The 27,169-nt window shown below is 27.9% G+C and overlaps 1 protein-coding gene across 1 annotated transcript; it reads left to right on the top strand.

Moving 5' to 3' along the window:
• Positions 1–8,425: 8,425 nt before the first annotated feature.
• LOC107436412 (uncharacterized) lies at positions 8,426–26,849 on the top strand. Its single transcript, XM_016048123.5, has 12 exons — positions 8,426–9,015; positions 11,235–11,297; positions 14,134–14,234; positions 14,776–14,804; positions 16,925–17,050; positions 18,203–18,307; positions 19,918–20,033; positions 20,829–20,991; positions 21,219–21,290; positions 22,396–22,521; positions 23,833–23,932; positions 24,844–26,849. Exons 1-12 carry the CDS (start codon positions 8,836–8,838, stop codon positions 25,442–25,444), a joined length of 1,782 nt encoding a protein of 593 aa, XP_015903609.2. The 5' UTR covers positions 8,426–8,835; the 3' UTR covers positions 25,445–26,849.
• The last annotated feature ends 320 nt before the right edge of the window (positions 26,850–27,169 follow it).

The raw sequence follows: 27,169 nt of genomic DNA on the forward strand, positions 1-27,169 counted from the left end.
TCAAATAATGTTGAGTAAATGTATTCTGAATTGTCGCCTTAAGACATCATTCACACAGCTCTTCAAATATCACAATCTATTCTAAGTAACAATATTATTTTATTTTTATGTTATTGAGTTTTTAACAGCTAAAAACAGCACGAAAGTAAGTCTCTTACACATTTTAACAGACAGAAACAACAGTTAAACATTTTTTTTTCAAATATGGGCATTTTTCCAAGATTTTGAAACGAAAAAAATGTGAGTGTAAAATTTTAAAAAAAAAAAAAAGAAAAAAGGAAAAGTGAGTACCGGAAAGTCAATTTGTTTTATCAATTTATTTGTCCCAAGAGAAGTTTCTTATCTTCCAATTGTGCATGAATGAATCTAATGTTCGTAAATAGAATTGTTTCCACTGGATGAGTTTATGTTAAGCCGTATAAGCCTTAAATATCAAAGTGAGTGAGAAGTTGACAGAATTTGAACGAAATGAACCGACTTTGACGTCTGATAAAATAATCCGGTCAATATTGCTTTTGTTGTTCTCAAACGAAATCCCTTGATTTTATTTATTTCAGATATTTCTTATACACTTTATGTGCTTATCTGTTACTCAATTCTAATATTTCATAACGAATCTGCGTATTGCAAACTTAAATAACTTACTACTTTTTCCGATTTTTTTTTTCAGAATTCTAAAAAAAAAAAAAAAACGACTATTCATGATGCTTAGCATTTATGTTACTAACGTACAAGGGTTAGTCAGAAAGTAAAGAACGTTTTGGTTTAGCCAAATAAAAACGAAAGATAACACCAAAAAACTATATAGTGAAACTCTATAAAGTTGAAAGACGTAGTTTTATTCAATGCATACTTTTCTCAATGTAGTTGTTATATATCGAAAAGAGGGGGATAGTGTAGATGTGGTACTGGAGAGGACATCTTGAGTAACTATTTTATTTATTAATATCAAATTTCATCTGTAAGGTAATGTAGATTGTCAACACTGATGTATAGTGCACAAAATAAAAAACGAACAGTCTTCAATAACTTTTGATCTAATAATCGGATCTTCCAACTCGAGGATTCAATCTTAATGGCTTAAGAGGTTGACCTCAAATATGCTAATTAATTAGGGCAGACGATATTTTAAGTTACGAAATCAGACACAAAATCACAATTTTATCTGAAGAAAAATAATTTTGTTTCGTCGAATTCGGGTTTTTTTTCCCGAAATATAGGGGGTAGACGCAATTTTGGAAATACGGTTCACATTGTTCGGTCAGGAGAACAGTTCAAAGTCTAATATTAAATTTACATTTTCCGTATTACGCCGTATCTCGAGAAAGCACACATTTATTAAACTCGTTTAACCAAAGATAATCCTTAGCAAAAAATAGTATTTAGTAAATACTTATAGTTTTTTTATTATTTTATTTAATAATTGACGAAAAAATTTTGATACATATTGTTTGCATTATTTTAAAGAATATAATTTTACATAGCAAAATTCAAAATTTGATTGAAATTAGTCAAATAGATCAATTTCAATAAAATTTTGCATTTTGCTGTGTAAAATTATATTCTTTAAAGTAATGTAAAAAATATGTGTTCAATTCAAAATTCGGTTATTACTTAATAAAATAATTAACAATAATAAATGTTTGCTAAAAGTCATTTTTGAATGGAATTAGCTTTGGTTATACAAATTTTAAAATTGTATGCCAAAATTTTTCAATTCGCATAAAAAGTTCTTGATATGGCGAAATATGCAAAAAGTAAAATTATCATTATGGGGTTCAAACTTTGGATAGCTCTGCTGATCAAGCTGTGGGGACCATATTTCACAGTTTGCGGCTACCCCCTAAATTTTGAGGGTCAAAACTCCGATTCCGTTTAAAAAAATGCATGTGTATTCAACTTATTATGCAGCTTAAAATATCGTTTGCACTAATTAATATATAAGAATTAATAATATTTGAAGTCACACTCTCGAACCATTAGGCTTACGAGTCTGGCAAGTGAGGACAAAACCAGTCTTTTTTTTAAAATATTATTGCGCAAAAACTAAACAGCTAAGTAATTCCAGAAAAAAACCACAAGCCAGGTAATCGTTCTCAAATTCCAAGATTAATAATCAATAGGATCAATAGGAAAAGAGTAAAAATTTAAGCTCAGTTATTTTAATAACAATATTATTATTGAAAAAAATTCTGCTTATCCTAAGAGGTTAAAAATTAAAATTAATAATATGTAATTACAATACTTAATTATGAGTTCAAAATTTCATAAAATTCTTATTAAATTAAGAGCAATCACTTGTGGTTCTATTAATTACTTAACTAAACCTGGCACTATTTTATCTAACAACTTCAATATAATTATTATCAACATTATTAAATAGTTTTTCTTAGATTAACACTAAGAGTCGACCTATTTTAAAACTTATTAAACAAAATAAAATTAATTCTATTGAGACTTTTTACTTCCAAGATCTCTTGAATAGCATTCTTTAAAAACTAAAAAATGTTCTCTTCAGTTATGATTTTAAAAATATCCTTAATTGCGATATTGACAATTGAGAAATTTTGATTAAAAAATATCTTTTTAATAATTATCTTTACAATGGAGAACATATTTTTGTTCAAATAGTTGGAATATCACATGTATCTAATTTTTCATCACCTCAAGCTGACTTATTTTTACACTTTTATGAAAAATATTATATTCTTAATATTAAATTAGTTTTTAGATTTATTGATGATTAAATTATCGGCAATTTTCAAAACTATACCATTTTGTTAAATAATATTTACTTAGAAGAATTAAGTTAGCTTTTTAATTATGGTAATAATATTAATTTTAATTTTTGGGATGTAAGTATAAAAAAGAAGAAAATATTTGCATTGTTGCCTTAAATAAAATGATAAAAGGAATGATTTTAAAAAATTTATTGCATGGAATTCTAATGTTTCTAAAAATATTTATGTGAACAATATTTGTAATCAAATGAATAGAGTTAAGAGAATTTGTAGCAATGCTTTTTTAACCAAAACACAAATACATAACTTTTCCAAAATCGGATTAAAAAAAACAATGGATATCCAACTAATGTAATTAAATTCTATATAAAATCATTAAGTTAATTGCTTGTTATAGCTTAATTAAAAATTTCTTTTTTATTTAAATTTATATTTGTACTATGTGCAAATCCAATACGGTTAAATCCGTGGCTAAAAATCTTCTAATATTTAATAGACAATTTTTTTAAATCATTTTTTTTTAATAATTGTTAATAATTTCTCCAAAAATCATAAAAATAAAATGTTTTAATTTAAATTCTAATTTTAATTTATTATTAACTTTCAATTATCCATTATAATATAATTACCTTGGGCACATCCAGTTTCGGGCTAATACAAAGTAACTGACAAATAAAATGCAGTTTTATACTTCAGTATGAACGTGCCATAATATACACTCTATAACAAAAAAATCGACGCACCAAGAGGCAATCATCCGATTGCTTTGAAATTTCGTATGCATGAATGTTTTGAACAAATATGGCTGGAATGATGCCGACTGGGGACGTATAGTCTTTAGCGACGAATCCCGCTTCCAACTGTGTCCTGACGATCATCGAAGACGTGTTTGGAGACTCACAGGGCAGAGGGGGGATCCTGCCTTCACTATTGCACGGAATATTGGCCCTCAACAAGGCATTATGGTCTGGGCTGCCATTTCCTTTGAAAGCCGGACCCCTTTGGTCGTCATTAGAGGTAGACTTACTGCACAGCGGTACGTCGACGACAGCCTAAGACCTGTTTTGCTACCATTCCTTTTGCAGAGTCCTGGGCTGGTTTTTAAGCAGGACAATGCCAGACCACATACGGCACGTGTTGCTATGATCTGTTTGCAAGCTTGTCAAACTCTTCCTTGGCCTGCCAGATCACCAGATCTCTCTCCCATCGAGCATGTCTGGGATATGATGGGAAGGCGATTGCATCTGGCACGGAATGTTGATGACCTCGTTCGACAATTGGATCGGATTTGGCAGGAAATACCGCAAGAGACCATCCGGGAGCTTTATCGGTCTATGCCACCCCGTGTGGCAGCTTGTATCCAGGCTATAGGCGGGTCAACACCTTATTGAACTTGTTACTGTAACTATACAATAAATTATTCAATTGTTCTGAAATTTTAATGATTTACTATTCTGTACATTGTCTTCCTGTCCATCCAATTTTCGTTTTAATCGGACAACTCCTTCTTGGTGCGTCGATTTTTTTGTTATAGAGTGTACATCCTACTATCCTCTATTTACGCTTTTATTTTCATATTTTGTAATTTAACAAACTAGTTACAAAAATATTTTGAATCATTTTTGAAAGATGCCGGTAAATGGAAGCACATTTTGTGTTTTAATCTGTATTTTTATGTTTTATTTCCTTTTTTTTGCTCGATAAGATTTATTTTGGAATTCCTTGCGCGATATGTTTTATTTTCGTTTCAAATTTTTTGATGCTCCTCACACTATTTTATTGATATATCTTACTTTAGCTAATATTAATGCAATATTAGAAAGCACTATTTTTTGCAGAGAAATAATCGTGACAGTTGACAGCGAGACTATATCTTTTTCTTGTATTGTTTTCCAGTCTTTTGATTTCGTTTTAATTTTTTTTTTAAATTTAAAGACAATTTATTTAACAATAATTTTTCTTCTCCTTTTTAAAAATATTTTTTCCATGTTTACTTCGTTTTTTTAACTTCGTCTCTAGCTTCCATTTTTAACTAACCTTTGTATTTTTAACTAACCTTCATATTTTTAACTAACCTTTGTATTAACTAACCTTTATGTTTTTAATTTCGTTCCTAGGGGTTGCCCCCATTGACTTCAAAATGATATCGTAGGTACATGATTTTTCACAAGCAATTTTGATTTTGGTCAATGTCATTTTCTTAGTGCGGAAAGGCCATCTAATGTTGTTATCATTAAAACGAAATCGATGAATAAAATTAAAATTATACCTCAATAAAAATGACCTTTAATATAATTATGTGTAAAAACAAATTTAACAATTATGAATGATGGAACTATTTTAAATAAATAAACAATTACGCTTTTCATTTAAGTTTGCATTTAATTTGATGTCATAAAAATTAGTTAGCTTTAAAAAATGAGAAGAGGTTTGTTTCTTTGAAATGATCAGTTTTTTTTAATAACTTTTTTTTCTAATTTAACTTTTAACTCTAAAAATAAATCAATGATAGCATCGTCTTTAGTTCACTTTGACTTTTGTCTGTCGCTTTCAGAGATCGTCAAGAAAATGAAGAAAAAAAATCACTAAATAAGAGCAACACACAGGACCTGATTATCACCTAGGCCAAATAGGCAAGGGCCTAGGGCCCACAATCTCTTAGGAGCCTCAAAAATTAGTGAAAAGTTTAATGAAAGGTGGGATAACTTTGTGTTGGTTTAAGTACTAATTAAAAAATGATTGCAGCTTACAATAAAAGAATAATTCAGCGAATCAGTGACTTTTTGCAAAATTCACTGATTTCGATTGTTTGTGGTAACCAAACTATTTTCATTTTGACATAACATTGTTTTGTTGTTTTATATTTCGCTTCAATTTATAGATACGTAAACTTTATCTTAGAAAAATAATCTTCAATTGTCTACTTTCAAAATATTTGTTAATAATTTCATTATATTTTGTAAGTGGCCCGGAGAATTTGACGGGCCTTGGGCCTGAATTTGTCTTGATCGGTCTCTGGCAATACACAAATATTTTGAATGCATTTTACCTACTTACTTACCTACTACCTACTTACCTCCTAACTTGTTTATTAATATTGTTTGTTTTGATAAATTCCATGTTTGACCTTTTCCGCGTTTGGTGCAGAGGTTTGCACCAAAGGTTGAAGTACGTTTGGTGAACTCTCCTAAAGTTTTTCAAATTTTCGAATTTGCCTTAAAACCATTTTTATCTTACCTCAAAATCTCTACATTCGGCTCAATCCTTAACCAAATCACGTCATTCAATTACAGTTCCATTTATCTCAGACATACCAAAGCATTTCTTATCGATTCCCAGACCTCAGTTCTTTTTTAAATTTTCCATTCCACCTACATCAATCATACGGAAAACATTTTGCAATTTATATATATAATTTTTTTGAAGAAAAAAATAATAGTGACTGGAATAGATCAATTTAGTAGTCAGACGCTTAGAAGTTTATTTGAAAAGATTTTTTTTTTAAAAAGTGAATAATCTATGAACAGAAGAGAAAATTATTAAAAATTAAGAGGATTAAACAAAACTTGAAGATTTAAGTTATATTATTTAAAACCAATTTCTGGTGGTCGGGATAATTTTTTTTATAACACTAGAAAAATCAAATTTATTGATTAAAAAATTTATATTTGGATCAAAAAATGGAGAAAAACTTTGATCAATCTTTTTTTTTTTTCTTTGAAAGCTATTGATAAAAATTTAGGTTTCAAAATGATTTGTTGTAGTTTTTCTAAAGCAATAAAGAGGTTCAATTTTCATAAAAATAAGTATTTTCTCCATTTTTTTAAAATAACAAATACGAAGGGTTGATGGAAGGAAATTTTTCAATATAGGAATTTCTATTTCTAAGATGCATTCTAAAGGTAAAAATAACAAATTCTTATGCCACTTCAACGAAACTAAAAAAAAAAACACTTTAGATTTATGAAGAAAAATAACTTAAAGACAGCAAAGCAACATTTTTAATGTAAATTAGGCCAGTTTTTGTAGATGATATGATTAGATTAACTTTGCTAATTAAAAGAGATGAATAAATACATACAAGCAAGCTAAACATTTGACTTGCGTGGGTGGTGGATCCTGTATACAACTAAAGTAGATCCTATAGCAAGGGTAGACCAATTGAAACTGAAACCGATAATGGGAAAGAAGAAGTACTCAAGCACATCCAGAATATGAATAATATTGTAGAATGTAAGCAGGCTTTTTACAGACAAAACTCTTAAACTAAGTATGGCCACCCCAAAAATAAATATATAAATAAAAATTTTAAATTTTAAGTAAATTTTAAAAAATGAAGAATTTAGCAATTCTAGTATTTAAATCCAATATCTTTATATAATTGGCATTCTTTTTATAGATATATATTCGTACCCTTAGTTCGGTGTTAGAGGCGGCTTTGTATACGTAACTAAAGATAGTCATTATCCAGAGTGGAAGAGAGAACTTAAACTATTTTCGTTAATTTTTAAAATATTAAAATGAAAATCTGTGTGCGGCACAAGATTGCACCTGGAAATGTTGATGTAACTTAAAAGCATACTTTCCTAAGGGGCAAAGCTGAACCGTTTAAGATATCTAGGAAACTATAAGCTAAGTCAGCCTTAAGAAACGTAAAATTTAAATTGTTTCGCAATTTACTACTACATTGTTTTTGTCACTATACATTGTAAAGTCACTGCATTGTGTATTTGCCGACTTTTCACTTAGTATTTATAACTCCTATGTTTATAACGATAAACTCCAGGTTTAAGTTGTTGTTTTTTTTAAATTATTAATCAAAATTATCTATAAGAAGAATAAAAAAAATTTTAAATTATTTTGCCTGAAACTCTGGGATATTAAGAGAGTCACTTAAAAGAGGATAATTTCTTTAAAATTCGAGTTTGTTGAAGAGGGAGTTTGAGGACAGAAAGTAAAGTTTTTAAACCTCAGGATACTTAAAATGCATGCTAAAAAAGTAAATTAAAATTTCTGTGAGGTATATCATTTAAAAGTTTTTTTTTTTTTTTCCTTTCATACTTATGACTAAAAAAGATAAAAATAGAATTTCTTCCAAGACATTTCTGTAGGAGATAAAAATATTTAAAATTATTATTTTTTTTTTCTTTTCAAATCGCAATTTCATTCTGCTAAAAAAAAAAAAAAAGAATTAGATGGAGAAAGAAGAAAAACTAGTTATTAAGGAAGAATTTGGAAAAATTTCAGGAATTTTAGATGTTTATTTACTTCTTTATCGTTTATTTATTAATTTTAATTTTATTTAGAACTGATCAAAAAGACATTTTGGGTAGGTGCTAGCCGGACGATCTACGCTCGGTTGTTGTTGTTGTTGTAGTCCATTTACGTCGCACCAGAGCTGCACAATGGCTATTGGCGACGGTGTGGGAAACATCCCTGAGGATGATCCGAAGACATGCCATCACAATTTTGATCCTCTGCAGAGGGGATGGCACCCCCGCTTCGGTAGCCCGACGACCTGCAAGCGAAGTCGAGCACTTTACGGTAGAACAGTTTAGCGAGGACCAATACCGCACACTCTCGGTCCCCACGCAGACTGATCCAAGTGGTCACCCACCCGCACACTGATCGCAGCCAGTGATGCTTGACTTCGGTGATCTGCTGGGAACCGTGTCTTAACGATCAGACCACTGCGGGACTGCAGATGAAGGATAAAAAAATATTTGGAGATAATTAAAAATACAAATTTAACCATGCGAGTTATATGCAAGCGTTAGCTTTTCTGAAATTTTACTGTTCGTAATTGTAAAAAGTTCACTTTTTCGGTTCAGATTAAACGGTTGAAACTATTGATTGGGATCTGATATATAAGAAGAGTCGACATTTCGTTCATATAAAGCATGCTCCTTGAAAAAATGGGAGAAAACAAATAACTCACTTAATAGACTCAATTGCAAGGCTACAACTCTGCATCTTTTAAATAATAAATATTATCTTTGGTACATTTATTGAAGTCTTCAATCATTGTGTGTAGTCATTTCTGATTTATGTGCTAATTTTACTCAATAGCTTTATGCTTTCAATCTTCTAAACGATGTCTGATACTGGTGCATTTGGCAAAATTTTACCAAACTTAAAAGTGACAATTGGTGATGAATTGTCTAACTCAGATAATAGTTTAGAAGCCGGGGAAATAACTGAAGTTGAGAATGTGAAAGAAGGCGATGAAATATCCAAAACTGAAATTATTCGAAAATGGATGGATACTTTGCAGGTAAATTATTTTTAAAATTAGTTGTCTTGAAATTTATAACAACAGAAAATATGCTATTATTTTTTAATCACTGCAAAAGTATGGCATGTATTTATTAATTGTTTAAGTAACTACCACTAATCATGTTACTGTGCCGAAAATAAAAAAACACTCTTATCTAATGCTTTACTGATGAAATATTTAAAAAAAGTTCTGAATGCTTGATAACATTTCCGTATTAATATCTACATTGAAGTGCGGAGATTTCCGCATCGTGATCTGTGGCAGAATAATCGCCAACTCTTGGAAACTTCCGTGCAGGGGCCCACGGGAAACTAAAAAAAACATCGAAAGGAACTAACTCAAAAGTTATAACTCGTCGCAACCACAGGCAAACATCTGGACGTTTTTTTAAATTTGCAAGTTTAAAATCTATTTGGCACCTTGACGATTGTAGTTGGTGCGGCAGATCATAATGCGGAAATATCCCCAAAGTAGTTATAAAGTTTCGGCCATAAATGATCAGTTGCATGCAAGAAATTGAAAAAGTATCTAAGAAGGTGACAAACATTACTCATTTGTTAGATATAACAATGTTCTCGATGAGCATTTTTAGAAGGCGGCCTGTCCTTGGATCCCTATAAATGTGCCTTTATTATAAAAATAAGCAACCATTCCTTAAAAATACTGCCTTTTATTCATATTCCATTTTTAAAATATTTAACTACAGTTAGACCTCCAGGAAAAACTACCTCTATTTAGCGACCACCTCTATTTATGACCACTTTTAGGAGGCAAAGAATTTTTTCCATAGACTGCGTTGAAGAAAACCTTTAGGAGAGTCCATTAAAACCTCTCCTAGCGACTAGAAAAACATTTGTAGTACCAAATGCAAAAAAGATCAAATAAGGAAACTCAAAAAATATTGTGTAAGGTTCTTATTTAGAGAGCTAGTTTTGACGATACAACCTCATGTTGCAGTCAGGGTTCACTAATGATTATGCTATCAATGATTTACTCTAAGAGTTGAAAGTTAAATTAGAAAAAAAAAATTATTTTAATAAGAACAAGCATCTGGAACCTCTTCTCACTTTTTAAAGCTAACTAATTTTTTATGATATAAAATTAAATGCAAACTTAAACAAAAAGCATAGTTATTTATTTAAAATAGCGTTATCATTTATAATTGGTCAATTAATTTTTACACATAATTATATCAACTAGGATCATTTTTACTCCCGTGCCACAGGTCCTGGGTTCGATCTTCGGGCCAGGCAAGGCTGACTCTGCCTTTCATCCCTTCAGTGTGTCGATAAATGAGTACCAAGCATGCTTGGAAACTAAACACTGCGGGTTCTGCATTCGGCTGACCACCTAAACCGGAACATCTGCTCCTCCACCCCAGAGCCCTAGGTCAAGGAAACTGAGATTGGAACATTAGGCCTTGGCCCTCTATGGGCTAACATGCCACTGAGTTTAGTTTAGGTTAGGATCATTTTCATAGATGCTTAATTTTATTTATCAACCTGTTTTTTCATGATGCCAAAAGAAGTGGCATTTACACACCAAGAAAATGACACTGACTAAAATTAATATCATTTTCAAAAAAATCATGTACCTTCAATCACAACTTTGAATGGAACGATTTCAATAGAAATAACCTCTAAAAGCAACCAGCCTCCATCAACGACCATTTTACTATGGAACTGAGAGTGGTCGCTCCCGAGAGGTTTCACTGAATGGAAATAATGTGTAATTGTGTATAAAGTTTGAAAGCTAGAAGTCACACTTATTTTTACAGAGAGAATCATGCAAAGTTTTCATAATATCTTTGCTTGTGATCTCCGAGATCTGTGTGCAGTGTGACGTCATGAGCAGGAAAATCGTAGCTTCAGCTCTAGGAGAGAAATGAACCAACCCCTATCTCTTTTCTTTAGTCCTGGGTTGCTACTGTTCCAACCATTTTTGAACTAGTAATTTTCCTACAAAAAGAAAACCCAGTTTCATATTATTATTTGAGTAAGGTGTATACTGAAAAAAAGAAAAAATTCACTCAAATATAATTTTTAATGTTTTGAATTTTAACTTTTCCCAAACTATTGGCTGCAGTATCTTTTGTCTAATACCATAAAATAAGTTTACTGACATATTTTTAAGAGCTTGTTATGTTTTAAGTCCATAATGCATTGTAAATGAATTCTCTTTAGTTGCTGTTACACTTGTTTAATTTTCTTTTCCAGAATCCAAAGGTTTACAGCACTAAATTAGGTGGCTTTCAAACTGGCCTTGATTTGTCATCTGAGGTAATCAATTATTATTATTATTTTTCAGAAAAGTTTTAAGATTTGTCAAATATCCTTTCAGTAGTTTTAATAAACAGTGTATTAAATTTAGCCAATCCAATGAGGTAGTTATTAGGTAATTACTTAAAAGCATGATTTAAAATTTGCATGTCGTAATAAAATTTGAAATTTGTAAAACCATAAAGGAATGCATCGCAAAAATTGCTGAATAAATTATTGAAAAAAACTTGGATTTACGATAAAATGAGCAAAAACAAAGCATGTCAAAAAGTGCTTTTTTAAATGTGCAATTTAAAACTCTCTTGTCATAAGAATATCATAGTGAAAATACGGGTTTTTAAAAATCATGTGGGAAAGCGTAGCAATAACTCCCTTTAAGGAAAAAACATTCAGATTTACGATGAAAGTGGCACATATAAAAGCATGTTAAAAAGTGATGAATTAAACCCCTGATTCGTTATGTCATAAGAATTGTATTGATATTTTAAAAATCTATGGGAATCAGTAGCTAGAAGTGTAAAAGAAAAAAGGAAGAACAAGCTTCACTTTGATTTCCGAATGTAATCAATAAAATATAAAGCAAGTCAAAAAATGATTACTCAAATTTGAATTATGCACTTCATGTTGCATCAAAAATATCTGGTTTTTTTAAATCATGCAGCTACAACCTTTAAAAGAACAATCCAGAAACAACATACAGTCAACTCTGCATAAAGGATTAATATTAGATTTTGCCAACTCTATTTATTTAAACGGGTTATTTTATTAAATGGGCATTATTCTATCTTAAATGCTAAGTTTTTACAAAATTTTACTTTCTAGTGATATCTAATGCACACTATAATGTTTTGATTAAGTAAACTCAATTTTATGATCAGTGAGCAATTCTGGGGTCTGCGCTAAGCACTCGCCATCTTGCCAAATGCGACAAAATCGTAGATTTGGGTAATAAAATTGTGTTCTGGCCCAAGTATTGGCGAATGATTTTTTCCCCTGGAATGAAAAATATATGTTTAACTCGATCCTCAAAATTATATCAAAATGAATTTTTCTAAACAAATTAGTTTTTCTTTTCTTTTCGATTACAGTAATTTTGGATAGATGCGCCACATAACCAATTGGAATTTAATCACAAAAAAATTTGAGATTTGCATTTGGTGAAGACTTTCAAAAATTGGCAAATACTGTTGATATTTGGCTAATTTACTGGCTAATAATCTGAAATCCTTAGTGCGGGCCCGGAATTATAATTAAAGCTGTCAATGTTAGTATCAAAAAATATAAATGTTGTTTGAAGTAACATAAAAAAAATTATTGCTAATGAAAAGTACTATAGAAAAAAGGTACTATAATGCCTGTTTAATTCGTCAATTCATGAAAATTCGATTTTTTTTTCTGTCTTTTTCTACTGTGACGTCCATGGCTTGCATATTTCTTTCGAATGCTTTCACATATTTTTTTTAAATGTTGAAGCTTGAGAAATGCCAAATTGATTTCTTTTTTCAGTTTGGGATTTTTTGAAACTTAATGTTTCTATGACTTCCATCTTTTGAGTTAACATAAGTTATTCCTTGTCACTGACCAACTCAGAATTATTCACTGGAGTAAGCCATTATTATTCTACTTTAGAGAATGATGCACTGTACAATTGTGTGTATCTACTGGTTTTTTAAATATTTTCTCATCAAAACTAATACAGCGGGAGGGTACTGCAAGTCTTGACTGTGAAACAGATACTATTTTATATTCTTAAATCATGAGTGACTGAAGTAAGACAAAGATGTGTAAAACTTCCTTAGTTCTTATTAATTCTTAAACTAAGGCAACATATGAACAGAAAGTCTCAAAGTGAACACTCATTGTATTCTCTTCTTCTTAACTGAGGAACATAAATACCATTCCAGCTGGTCAAACATTTCTTAAAAATATTTTTTTTTCTTTCATTTTAGTACCTCTTCTTATGCAATTATGCAAGGACTTGAAACATCAAATAACTATTTTAATGAGGAAATTTAACATTAGTTTCATATAAAATGATTTGGTTCTGTTAAATTTTATTGGTATAAGCGGGTTATTCGAATATCTGATATGCAATTAAGAGGGGACAACTGTAGATTTACAATAAAATCTGTGCAAGTGTATCAAAAAGTGATAACTCAAATGTGTGGTTCAAATTGTTTTAATTTTACAAAAAAAAAACCTGTTCAAAAGCTCTAAATGGTTGCATATCAGCAATCTGTGTGCCACAGGTTGCGCATCCCTACTGAATCTTCTGTCATGCACTCTTTTTTGGAAAATTGCATTTAGATTTTAGTTTTTAATAATTATTTAATTTTTAAAAGTATTCTGAAGTGTCTATTTTTGAATTGCAACTCAGAAATCTTACAAATTTCTTTGTTGGAATTTGCAAAATCGGTGTATTAATTTCAAAATCATGATTTGTGTTGTGTACCAAACAGTTTATTAAAGCCTCATCCAAATCTTCTGTCTTGCATTTTGATTTTTATTCTTTAAAAGCTTTTTTAAGTTTCTCTATTTTTGAATTTCGTTTGTTCTGTGGAAGAAACTACAATCATACTTATTGCGAATGTGCACATTTTTATGCCATTATCCAACTGATGTAAAATTTTAATTTTTTTCTTTTTTTTCTTTTGCTTTGTATTTAAACATTTTATGTCTTTTTTTTTTTAACAAAACAAATTAGTGATAGATTTTTTTAAAAAAGAAATCTAGATATCCAGAAACTTATGGCTGTCATGGATATCTAGTACCATTTTTTATTTGAATAACTCACTTAATTGTTATTTAATGAAAAAATAAAAAATTTTAATTATAGGTGTTGATTAAGAAGTTGGAGAAAAGAGCTGAAAGATTTGGATTAGATGAAAACAGTAGAAACCAAATCACCCAACTTGAAATAGATGAGCTATACAAAAGGCAAATTAAATATTTTGTTTTGTTATTCTTTTTTTTTTAATTTATTAATTTTGTTTTTATTAGGTTTGTTATGCTTTTTTTAATTTAGGGCTTGTAAAAAGTGTTTTATTTTCTATCTTTATAAAAAAGATTTTTTTTCTTCGCTGTGTCAATTGTTGTTCTAAATTACAAAAAATGCATGATTTTCACAAGATTCTCTGCAATATTTATCAGAAACTAGTTATTTTATTATGATTATGTGCAATTTTTGAAAATGTTTTTGAATTTTATTGAATTTATGTTTTGAAAATAAGTACTACTTTAAAGGATAGAAAAAAAAATTTTTATTACTGCACAGATCCTAATTATGTTTTTTTTTTAAAAATTTTATTTGGAAAGTGATTAAAAATATTTTCTGAGTGCTTAAAAAGTACTTAAAAGGTGCTAATTATTTGTTGAAGAATCTGGCTACGTACTCTGTTGTAGATTACTATTAACTTTTATCTTTTTGCCTTTATATTCATATCGCCTGTATATTCTATACTTTCTTATTCTTTTATAGTTTTGGATATGATCCTACAAATTTATCAGGTAAGTCATATTTTCTTTCCCTTTTTTATTTTAAATTCTTATTAGAAAATTATAATATATTTACTTTTGCAATATTTCTTTGCTTAAAACCTTTTATTTATATATATATATATATATATATATATATATATATATATATATATATATATATATATATATATATATATATACAATCAATAGCTTTTGCAATCTAATGTTGGTACCATGTATATATCTAATAAAAAATGCTTAAACCACAGTGCATATAATGAATAATTTACCCAACTAGCTTAATTATTAACTTAAACTGTATTTGTTGTGTTGTCAGTTTATTTTAAAAGTAGCTCAAAGGAAAAATAGAAAATATCAGATCATTGAAGACTTGAAATAACAAAAATATGTGTTAAAATAATATTGCAATTGAACTGAATTTAATTGTTAATGTCACGCATAAGCTAAGCTAAAAGGCTCTAGATAATGATCTCAGATCCAATCCTTAGTGCATTGTATGTTACACCAGTTCTCAAAAGTTATTGTTTGTAAAAATCATCTGGTTTCTACACCGTGTTTTATAACCACCCAACCATGTGTGGAATTTTTCTGGCTCTAAGCTTTTATCACAGGGTGTCAAACTCCAATTCGAACAATTGAAGATGAAAATGTTTTTCAGTATGCTGAGTAAATGATTTAAATGCTTTATAGGTATAGTAAGAAATAAAAATTTTAGAGAATACATATTTTTGATGATTATTCCCTTAAATTCATTGTCTTTTATGCCAGTGTTTGTTTCACATTGAAGTTCCTTTTTTTCCCTTCAAAATTAGTTGAAAAATAGGTATTTAGCAATTTGGTATTATTTACTCAATTTTTTTTTCACTCTGTTATTTGCTTTGAAAATTTATTTTCCCTTGCTAAAGATTAGCTATTCCACATTTTGACTATTGAATTATTTATTATTAAGAAAGTATAAATGCTATCGAAACTCATAATTATTCTAAGAGAATTCTAGGGAAATCAATGTTAGTTTACTCAAATTGTCTCCCCATTCATTAAATTATATCCATCTATCTACATTCAAATTATCCTATTGCTTTAACCAAAAAAAAAGTTTCAATTAAACTGAAAACTTAACATTGGTTTAACAGTAGGAAATTTTAGAGAAATTAATGTTAGTTCATTCAAATTATCCTGTTGCTTTTGAATATTTTTTTTCTTAAAAGAATTGTTTCAATTTTTATAGCAATAAGTAATGTTATCCTATAAAGTATATTCGTACAGTAGAACATTGAGCGATTGTTCTTAATAGGATCATTCAATAGATAGGGAAAACAATGAATGTAGATCAACATAAAATGTCAAATAATGACTTGAAAATGTTTGAAAAATAATTAAAAGGAAATTAATAAATTCACAATATGTACAAACAATTTTATTTGAAAAATTATGTTCTTACTGCAAAAATGTTAGCGATAACGATGAATATACACATTTATTTACTTAAACAAAGTAGATATTTTGCTTTGAACATGCCCTTTTCTTCTCAGAACAAACTAGTAATTGTGGACATTTGTATTTGTAACAGATGAGCTGTTCATCGTCTGTTTGGTTCATGCTCCTTGTTGTTTCAAAGGCTTTGTGACTCTGTTACGCTGTCTTCATCAGCACTTCTTCAGCTTCAGCTATCATTTCTTGAAATTCATTTCTTAAGATTCATTCATTTTCCTCAGATCAAGCATTAAACATGATGTTTAAGCGATAAGCTTTCAATCTAAGAAATCCTCACTTTCTTCTTTATTGACATCAAGAGTTACTGTTTTTATTCTGAAAATGAAATAACTGGGCTTTTTTTTAAGCCAATGGAATTTCTGAACGATTTACGTGAAACTCTGCCAGTTATAAAAATGATCTAAAGGATTATTAAAGGATAACTTTTTATGAATAACATTTGTGAGGGGAACAATAAAGCGAGATGATACATGGGAAAAAGAAAAATCAGTGGATCTAAGTTCCACTGTATCCAATCAGAATTTAATCTTTTCTTGAAAAGTTCAATTTTCTAGTGAAATATAATTTTTTAATCTAAAATTATGTAGAATATTTCTTATTATTTTGTTTACTCTATGTGTTTTCATATGTCTCAGGCAACAAGAATTTACGGCTGGGAGTCATACACATGAGGGGTGTTAATGATATGAATACTAAAGAAGTTAGTGAATATTTTAAGGATTATGGTCCATCTTCAGTTGAATGGATTAATGATACATCATGTAAGTGTATCATTATTATTTTATTTATTTATTTATTTTTGTGAAAACATATTTTTGTGTTTTCTTGTGTAATAATTGAGAATGTTTATAAATAAAAATTTCGAGATATAAATCATATGCTATTACCTTTTGAAATAAGGCTCTTAAAATAGTAAATTATGTTAGCATAGTTTTTTTATTCAATTATTAATTTTAATTGAATACATATTTTATTTCGATATGTATTTTTTTCATTATAGTTATTGTTAAAGATGAACATTTATTTTTAATAAAATGAACCCTTTTCTGAAAGTTCTTTTTAGATGAATTATTCTAAAAAAAAATATTATTTAATTTTTTTCAAAATTAGAACAGTTTAAAGATGTAATATTACCAATCCAATAATAGTATTCCCATAACCTTTGACATGTTTGAATTCTTAGAAAGAAAACTACAGACCAGGATGTAAAGTAATCTGCTTTCCTAAAAAAATATTTTAAAATAAATTTGTGAAGAAAATTTATTTGCCTTTTTTAGATTATTTTAAGTAACATAGTTTATACATACCAAGTTTATGTAGTTAATTGTAACTTACTAGATGCTATAACTTGTACCACAACAAGACTAAATTGATTTACTGTTTATATGCATCATTTCTGTTAAATATTATGTTAAATGTGCACAAAGAATAAGATTTTAATTAATAATATAGAACAAGAAAACATACCAAATATAGTGTTAATTGCTTATAAGTTTTTAAAAAAATGGCATTATTTACATATATTTTGCCTAGAAAATTTTTATATTTCAACCACATTTTGACGGTAAGTACAAATTAAAGATATACTATCTTTCTTGTGCAACTAACTTTACATAATATTTTTATTTTTTTAAGTTTTTTTATTTATTTGTTTGGAAAAATCAAATGTTTACTTTCACTATTCAAAGTCTTTTTAAATTATTAAGCTCTTGATTAAATCTAATCACAATAATTTGATTTAAATTGTTGACACTGTGTTACAGAACTCTATTTTTCTCATTTTGCTGGAGAATGAATATTATTAATGTTATATAATATTTTTTTAGTATTATTATGAGAAAATTCAATTAAAACTTTTTTTTAATTAAATATATCTATTAGAGGTCTCTCTTCAATTAAATATTTGTTTTCAGGTAATGTCTGCTGGTATGATGAAACAAGTGCAGCTAGAGCATTACTTGGAATGAGTCAGCCTTTTTTGATTAGACGTAAAAGTAAAAAAGAAGATGCAGTTCCAGGTACTAATCATAGTTTTGCTCTTATAACTTTTCTTGCTATTAAATATTTATTTATTATTATTACTTTATTTGTATTTTAAAGTATTGGCTGTATGTACCTCACAGGAATTATAAGATGTCAGCATATAGCAATGCTTTTCCGTAGCAGGAGATAATTTTTACTTAAGTATTAAAATGCAAAGTGAAATATTTAAATATATTGCATAAGTTTTTTATATTTCAAATAATAAAACAATCTGAATAACTATAACTTTACGAAAGATTCATGGACTAAATAAGTTCATCCACATGTGAAAATTATTGTTGGCAAAATTATTTTAAAAAAAGAAGGGTGTCAATGATGCAAAAAAATTTTTAAAAAAATTATATAGTTACAATTTTAGTTTTTTTTTTTTTTTTTTTTTTTTTTTTTTTTTTTTTTTTTTTGCTCATAGCATTTTTGTCAGTGAGTTTTTTTATGTCTGGTCATAGCTCGAAATACATGTTTATGAAAATGGACACAGCTCAAAATGCAGGTTTAAGAAAATAGAATTAGCTATTTAAGAAAATAGACACAGCATAGTTATTGGCTTTGACATTATTTCAGTATATAGATCATAATATGTAAATATTATTTTATTAAATTCTTCAAAGCCATATAGCTAACTCACATTTTAATGCTGTTGCAATTTTGCTTTTTTTCAATATTAAAACTAATAATTTTAAGACTATCAATTTAATTTCAAAAATAATTTTTTTTGAAAATTTCTTGCAACTCTTAATCTGTTGAACCTTAGGAAGCATTATATAAAATATTCTCTTTTTTTTGTTGATCAATGTAATGCTGTTGACTTGAACTCAAAAACATGTCTGTGAGATGCATTACACATCACCCAACCATAGCTAAGCACTTGTGTTGTTTTTCAGTGCTCTATCTTTTAATGGCCATGGCAGGAATGCCATGTAATTTTAAGCCTGGTGTGTAGCGCCTGAGATACCTATCTCTAAGCTTCAAAAGCACAACCAATGAGAGAGAGCCATGATGGCTAAGAGGATAGAGTGTTCGCCTTCCAACGAGGTGAGCCGGGTTCGAATCCCAGCAATGACTGATCGATACGAATTCTGTATCTGTCTTGCTCCGACCACAGTGCTGACATAAAATATCCTCAATAGTAGGCGTATCATGGGTTAGAGTCCCCTTGACGTCAGGCTAACCGTGGGAGATTTCGTGGTTTTCCTCTCCATGTAACACAAATGTGGGCAACCAGCAATGTGAACGACTAATTAACTGCACCTTTCTAGCAGTATTTGTTAGACGTGTCAATTATTACAGTTCTGACATAGGAATAAAAGATAGTTTTTCGAAACTTGGTAATCAAATTATTTCTTATACAAACGCTTAATTTTTGGTATTTTTTCAATATACCATTATTTATAGTGGCTTTGCAATTGAGCGATAAACTTATTGTTCAGCCCTATTACCAATTTTTTTTAAGTTAATAAATTTGCATTTTAAAATTACAAGGAAAGCATTATCCTTGCTTTTGTACTATAATAAATTTTTTATAATATCTGATTTACATTCTTTTAATTTATAATTATTTTTCAAAACCTTTACATTTTTATTAAAGATGAATTAGATAATGGGGAAATGAGTAAAGAAACTCCAGAGAATGAAACTGTAGAGATGAGTGAACCTGAAAATGGAGAAATTTCTGAGGCAAAAGAATCTGAACAAAATATTGAAGTAATTTATATTTATGAAGCTAAATACTTTTTTTTTTAATTTTGAAATAATTCATATATTTAAAAAGTATTTATTTTTTTATGAATAATGTGTATAATAAAGTATTTATTTATTTTATTTATAATTTTTTTTTTTTTTTTTTTTTTTTGGTTTACATAACACATTTTGGAAAGAAATGTTTTTTTTTTTTTTATAAAACAAGGTTATATAATATTCAGTAATAAGGCAGATTTCTTATGACTGATAATGCATCAATGAATTAGTTAAATATAGGTAAAAGCTCTTTTTATTATGCTAATTTTTTATTTCATTAAGGAAAAGCTTTAAAATAAACAAAAATTTAAAACAAAAATATATATATATATAGCATCCAACCTGTACTATAAATGCTAAGACAGTAGTTTTTTTTTTATTATTTCTGATAAATTATTTTTTGTTAAATTTTTTCTGATTCCACAAAATTCTACTACTTGGTGAAAGATTTTAACAATAAATGAATTTGTTCCAATTTTAAAAACTGTAACTGTATAAAATTCAAATGAAATTTAAAGATATTTTTTGACAATTAATTTTGATCTATATTAATTTTGACATAAATAAATTGAAAAAAAAATCAAGCATAACTAAAATTTCAAATTTAGATCTTTGAACATATGTTAAAGGATAATTTTTACAATTATAATTTTTGATTAATGTTCTTCTGTAGTGTAAAGTTCACTCCCATTATGAAGATATTTCTTTTCATTCTGTTTTTATTTTATTTTTTTATTATTTTTATTTTTTTCATAATTTTAGTCTGAAGCGGATGTTGAAATGGAAGTTGACAAAAAGCCAGATGGTGAATCTGATGAAGACGTTAAAAATTTACCTCTTAATATTCCTGTCCCTCCTGGTTGCTGGAGATTAGGTATTCCACATACAAAAGCAAAAGCTATCTTACTTCGCTTTGCTACAAGAGGTAAGCACATCATTTATTATATAATGTAAGCTAATTTACTTAATATAATATTTATTTAATTATTCATGTGTTGGAATATTTACGAAAATAAATCATTTTTGGTTATTAACTTCTTCCAGGCTCAAATTAAAAGTTGCTGCTTTTATGTGTATTATATGTCATGATTTTATAAACCATCTACATTATTTCCTAATATTATGTATATTACTATTTTTATCTGTTTTCAGATGATAAAAAATTACCTGGTGCAGAAAAACGAAGCCAGTATTATATGAAATATGGAAATCCAAATTATGGAGGTAAAAACATAACTCTATTTTTATTTTGCACCATAAAATCCAATTAACTTATAACTTCTGAATATTTTTTTTGAAACTCTTTTAAATTTAGTTAAGTGGGTATTATAAAAAAATTATTATTGCAGCCCTCTATTTTTTGCTAATATAATGGTTTTTAAACATTTCAGAAGCACAGAATCGAAATTTAATAATATTTTTTTCGACATTTTTGCTGAACATTCCATTAATTTATATATTTTTTGGCTTGCACAATATTCATATTCTGATATTGCTTATTTAATATATTTAAGTTTAAATTTGACTAATATACAAGCAGAGCCACTTGTCATCTTAGATTATTGGTTTAAAACCATCGACTTTTTAACTGATAAAAAGCTAAAAATCACTTCACAATTTCATACCTAAATTTTAAATCTATTCTTTAAGTATTAAATTTTTTGTTAAGCTTTTTTATAAATCAGAGTTAGCTCATGAATTTTAAATGAAATATCAATAAAATTTAATGACAAAGCTTTTGTACTTCAAGTTTTAAAAAATATGTTACCTAATTTATTTTTATTTCATCTTGGAGTAATTTTAATCAGTATAATTATTTTTTTATTTTATTTACATTAATTGCCCCTTCTTTTTTTGTAGAGAATTTTAAATTCATTATATTTTATATGCTTAATTAAAATAAAGTTAAGAACCTTTGAAGGCATTTTTTAAACTCTTTATAAAAGTTAATTAAATTTTTTTTAAATAAATTTCCTTGCCTTTTTTTAGAGTTGTAAAACCTTCTCATTTATTAAAGAATAAACTGTTTGTCCAAGTTTAGGATTCATTGATTACTATCTGATTACATTTATTCCCTTTTTTCATATTAAACATTTCTTCGTGATATTTTATGTTGCTTTGTTCATTAGATATTGCTCGTGTTTATACCTTATTAATGTTCTCCCTTAATTAGACATTATTAATTTTCTTATTATTTATAACTTTTTCTCAATCTGTCCATTTTTTATGTATTTCACTTTACTGGTCAAAATTAATTATTTTCAATTTTTTTTTATGGACCCATCTTTTATTTTTTATACATTTTGTTTTTATTTATGTTTTGCTTTAGGCTTAAGGGGTCTTATAAGTACTTCAAGAAAGCGCAAATTTCAAGTTGCACGAAATCGTCAAGTTGTGGAAAATTTTAGTGGTGATCCTGAAGAAGCAGCAGATCGTGAGCCTCATTTTTCTTCAGGTTAAAACTTTTTTTAATTAAATTTATTATTTATTTTTATTTTAATTAAAATTTCCTAATATCATTATTATTATTTTTATTGTTAGTTAAATATAATAGTTTATCGATTTTTTTATTTTATTAAATATTTTTAATTTAATTTATTAATTTGGAATCAATTGAAAAAATAATCTGAATAAAGTGTTATAATAATCAAAGCTAAATTTGCTATAATACTATGTTACTAGTTTTTTAATAATTTAATTAGATATATATTTTACATTATCTTATTAGGTTGCATTTTAAATAACTTCTTCATTTTAATCATGTTTAAAAAAGCACGTTAAATTGAATATGAAGTGTAATTTATTTTATAAAATATTAGGCGATTGCTTCTCTCTTAGACTTGATTCTACTTATGATTCTTCTCGATTCTACTTATAATATGTTTTAAATGGTTAATTGCAAATTTTAATGCATTCAGAGTCATACCACTAATTATGTTTTCTTCAATAAATAAATTGTACGAGTAAAATTATTTTTTATAATTCATTTATGGTTTTAAAAAAACTTATCAATATTTTACTATTTTTCTATTGCAAAAAAAAAAAAAAAAAAAAATTCTTTTCCTAATCATTTTAATTCAGTTTGTTATTTCTTAAATAGATAGTGGTTTTTAGAATTGGAATAATAAATGTAGAGTTTAAAATAGTGGTTTTAATTTTAAGATTTACTTTTATTTTTACATTCATTAATATACTATTCATTTGTTGTAAAATTGTAAGCTGTTAAAGTTGTTCAAATGTTGTTAGGAAGCTATTTTCCATTCTCTGAGTTGACTTTGTGTTTTAGAAAATACAAAAAAATTACCTATGAAGGGCTTTAATCGCATAAAAGTAAGTAACAATTAGGATTACCCTGTGATCCAAAAAAGAAGCCAACTCTGGGGTGCTATTTTCTCTTGGGGCATTATGAGTTTGTTAAATTCATTATTTCTCAACATGTTTATTTAACGTTATAAATGCAGAATTTATAAGCCCAGAACTTCAAGTTAATAGCCAATTTTTTACAGAAAGTAAAATTTTTAAAACCCCACCCATCTACGTATTAAAAAGATGGTCTTAAGACTCAAATTAATATTAGATAATAAATAAATTAATTTCTTTTTAAAAATTAACTTCAATTTAAAACATGTTTTAACTTATTGTTAAAAGAAATGATCCTTTAAAGGGTTAAAATATTTAAATTTGTTATTTGATTAAGTCACATTTTATTTCAATTGTTTTGTTTTTTAACCTTTTTAATGTTCTTTATTTTCCTACTTTCAATTAGCATCTATAGACTCTCGAAAACGTTCAAAAGTTCCTCGTATGAAAATGTATGCTGATGAAGAAGAGGAGAAAAAAAGGAACAAACGATCACGTCCTGCACTGTGCGTAATTTTTTTTTTATGCTTTTAATTCTATGGTTATTTAAAAAGCCTTTAAATACATTTTGCCAAAATGCTATTTTTCTTCTTCAAATGTTCATAATAGCTTTTTTTTCTTTCATTTTTTCCAAAACTAAGTGTGTCTCTCTTGTCTTAGACGCTACATTAAATTGTCGATATAAAGATTAATTTGAGTTTGCCATATATAATTCTTCTTGACCCTAAAGTCTAGAGCATGCAAGGGCCGTCCCATCAAGTTTTTTCCCCTTAGAGTCTGCCAGATGCATGATGTTTCCAATTAATCATCTTTAGTGTTTTCTAACCTTCCTCAGTGTCATCAAGCCATCTGACTGGAAGTCTTCCCCGTTTTCTAATACCACCTGGTGTGTTGAAGGCTTACAATTATGCAGGATTGTAATTCTCTGATCTAATTAAGTGTCCAAGAAATCTTATTCAGTTAGACCTAATGACTTTTGATGAATTTATAATTTAGATAAGCTCTCAGACAATAGCAGAATACCAAATATATACTTATACCAAACATTATTTTCGTGGACAGTATTTTTCTTTCAAAAATTTTAATAGTTTCGGATATGTTTACTCACTCTGAAACTTTTGCTGCCATAGGCCATAGAGGACTACTAGCCAGATTAGTATTTTATAAATGCTGATTTTCGTTCTATTACTTACTTGTCATGATCGTAGTATATCTTAAACTGAACTAGCATCCATTTGCCAGCATCAAGCTATAATAAATTTCAACTTTAATTTTTTTTCTTAGTGTTTACGCCTATTTAATTATTTCTTAATGTATTTTTTACCATGCAAGTTTAGCTATCAAAATAAATAATAAAATGAAGAGTAAAAGTTTGTAAAATTTCATTTTTAAGATTGGATATTATGGTTCGTTTCAGGAACACTAGAGATTCTAGAAATATCAAGAGCCGTTTGGGTCCTAGATATACCAAAGATGAGCTTATACAAATTGGACCTAAAAGATCTGATGATGAAGACGAAGACCTCGAGGAAGAAACATTCTCTGTCACTTGCAAGATTCCATCACGTTATAACATTTGGTCAGATCAAGCGAAAAAAATGGCTCAAGAAGAGGAAGAATTTGAGGAAAGAAAACCTTCAAAGTCTAAAGATACTTGGTCTAATCAATCTAAAGGAATAGATCGAGAAGAAGAAGAAGAAAGATCTTCAAAGTCTCGAGGTTATAATATTTGGTCTGATCAAGCTAGAAGAATGGCTCAAGAAGACGAGGAATTGGAAGAAGAAAGGTCTTCAAAGTTTCGAGGCTCTTCAAGATATTCAGTTCACGCACCTGAAAGATCTTCTCATGATCGAAGCCGTCGCAACAACTATGACTATTCTGGTGATTTAAGAGAGGCCCTTCGTAGCTCTAGTCAAAGACAGAAGGCACCAGAAAAAGATCTGCGTATGAGAATTGATAGATTAAAAGAAGATAATCCTCAGAAACATCGTTCACCTTTGTGCAGGGATAGCGATTAATTAACAATTTTTAAAAATTTTAGTTGTTTATTTTTAACTGCCTCAGCTATTATCTTACTTTACATTTTTTCAAATTCAGTTTCGCATGGTTTTAAATTAAAGCTACATTTATTGTATCTAAAACGTATTGCTAAGTTGAACCTTTGCCTTAAAACATTTATGGTCTTTTGCTGTAAATCTGCCTTATTGTACTTCAAGCCGCCTTGCTTTCACTTGACATAATCTTAAAATTTTATTTTTAGTTTAATATAAAATGCATTTGATAAGTTAGAATTGCATATGCCTTAGAATAGCTGTTCTCTGGGGTTACGACAGTTAGGACTTTTTTTTAGAAGTTATGATTTTCGAAGTGTGTAATTATATTTATATCTAATGAATTATCCATTATTGATTGAATATTTCCTTTATTTGAAAGAACTTTTTTAATTGAGATGCTTGCGAAGGAAGAAAAATTAAATTAAAAAACAATCGTTTTTCGAAAACAAATATCGTTTAATGAAAAGAATACGTGTTTATGAATAATTGCATTAATATTCACATCGAATAAAAATAAACAACTTCAAGTATGTTTCCCTGATAACCATTCTCAACATTTATTTTCATCCTTTTTCATTTTTATTTCAACAGAAACCATATTTCATTTATTTCGTTATCAGTTTTCACCAAATTCAGAACTAGACAAGATGGTGCCCTGCACCTGTGAATTCAACTATCTGACGTAAAATAAAATTTTAAGACTATAAATAAAACAATAGGTTGAAAAATTTTTTACTTTTCCTTCTTTCACTGAATAATTTAAAACAAATTAATGCAATTTTAATCATTGAATATTTTCAAAATGATTACTAGTTTTCATTGGCTTATATGTTCACACTTGCTAATAATAATATATGTTGCTGTAATTATGTTTTACATAATTTTTAAAGGCTTTTGGAATTTTTATTTAAATCTTTTAATGAGGGTTGTTACCAGCTACCATTTAAGACCTTATCTAGTAAGCCTTACCTAGTTATGACATATTAGCCTCAGAAACATATAGTAGAGATAGTGATTAGTACATTTTTAAAGTTTTTTTCTGTTTTGTCATTAATTTGAGTCAATTATGTCTGAAAGTTGATGTCTTTCACTTACAGTTCTATAATTTTGAATTAAAACTGTACTAATTATATTCTATTTTAAACTATGATATGCAGTTTAGTTAGCGCTCAAATTTTGTTTTGCATGCATGCTTATTCAATGCTATAAACAAATTTTACTTTTTTTTTGTGCAAACCAACAGTTTTATATTTTGTAGTTATACGTTTGGGTGTCAATAAATAAAAAAATACACTCATTCACAAATGACAAGTTTACTTGACTTACACAAGTCACTTATTTACTGTATTTATTGTTTTATCATTTGAAATGAATTGAGATGTATTTAGTAACCCAAAACCACTCACAATTGTTTAAATTGTACGAAGATTTTATTTTTATATAAAATAATATTTATTATAGCTGTATAAGTTACCGTTATAATTCAAATTATTGATTTGCCTTTTAAATTAAGTTCATTTTTATTTTAAAACATCGAATAAAATTTTGGTGTATTGCAATGAATTCCTTTTAATAATTAATTTAAAATTTTACAAATGTTACTTTGTCTTATACATTGAAAATTTATATGTATGACGTATTGTGTAGTATAGTTTTTTTCATCCAGTAAATTTTAGATATTTTCTATTT

Source organism: Parasteatoda tepidariorum, chromosome 10 (genome assembly GCF_982258835.1).
Source record: "Parasteatoda tepidariorum strain Cologne lab strain chromosome 10, Ptep-v5.0, whole genome shotgun sequence".
Taxonomy (NCBI): domain Eukaryota; kingdom Metazoa; phylum Arthropoda; class Arachnida; order Araneae; family Theridiidae; genus Parasteatoda; species Parasteatoda tepidariorum.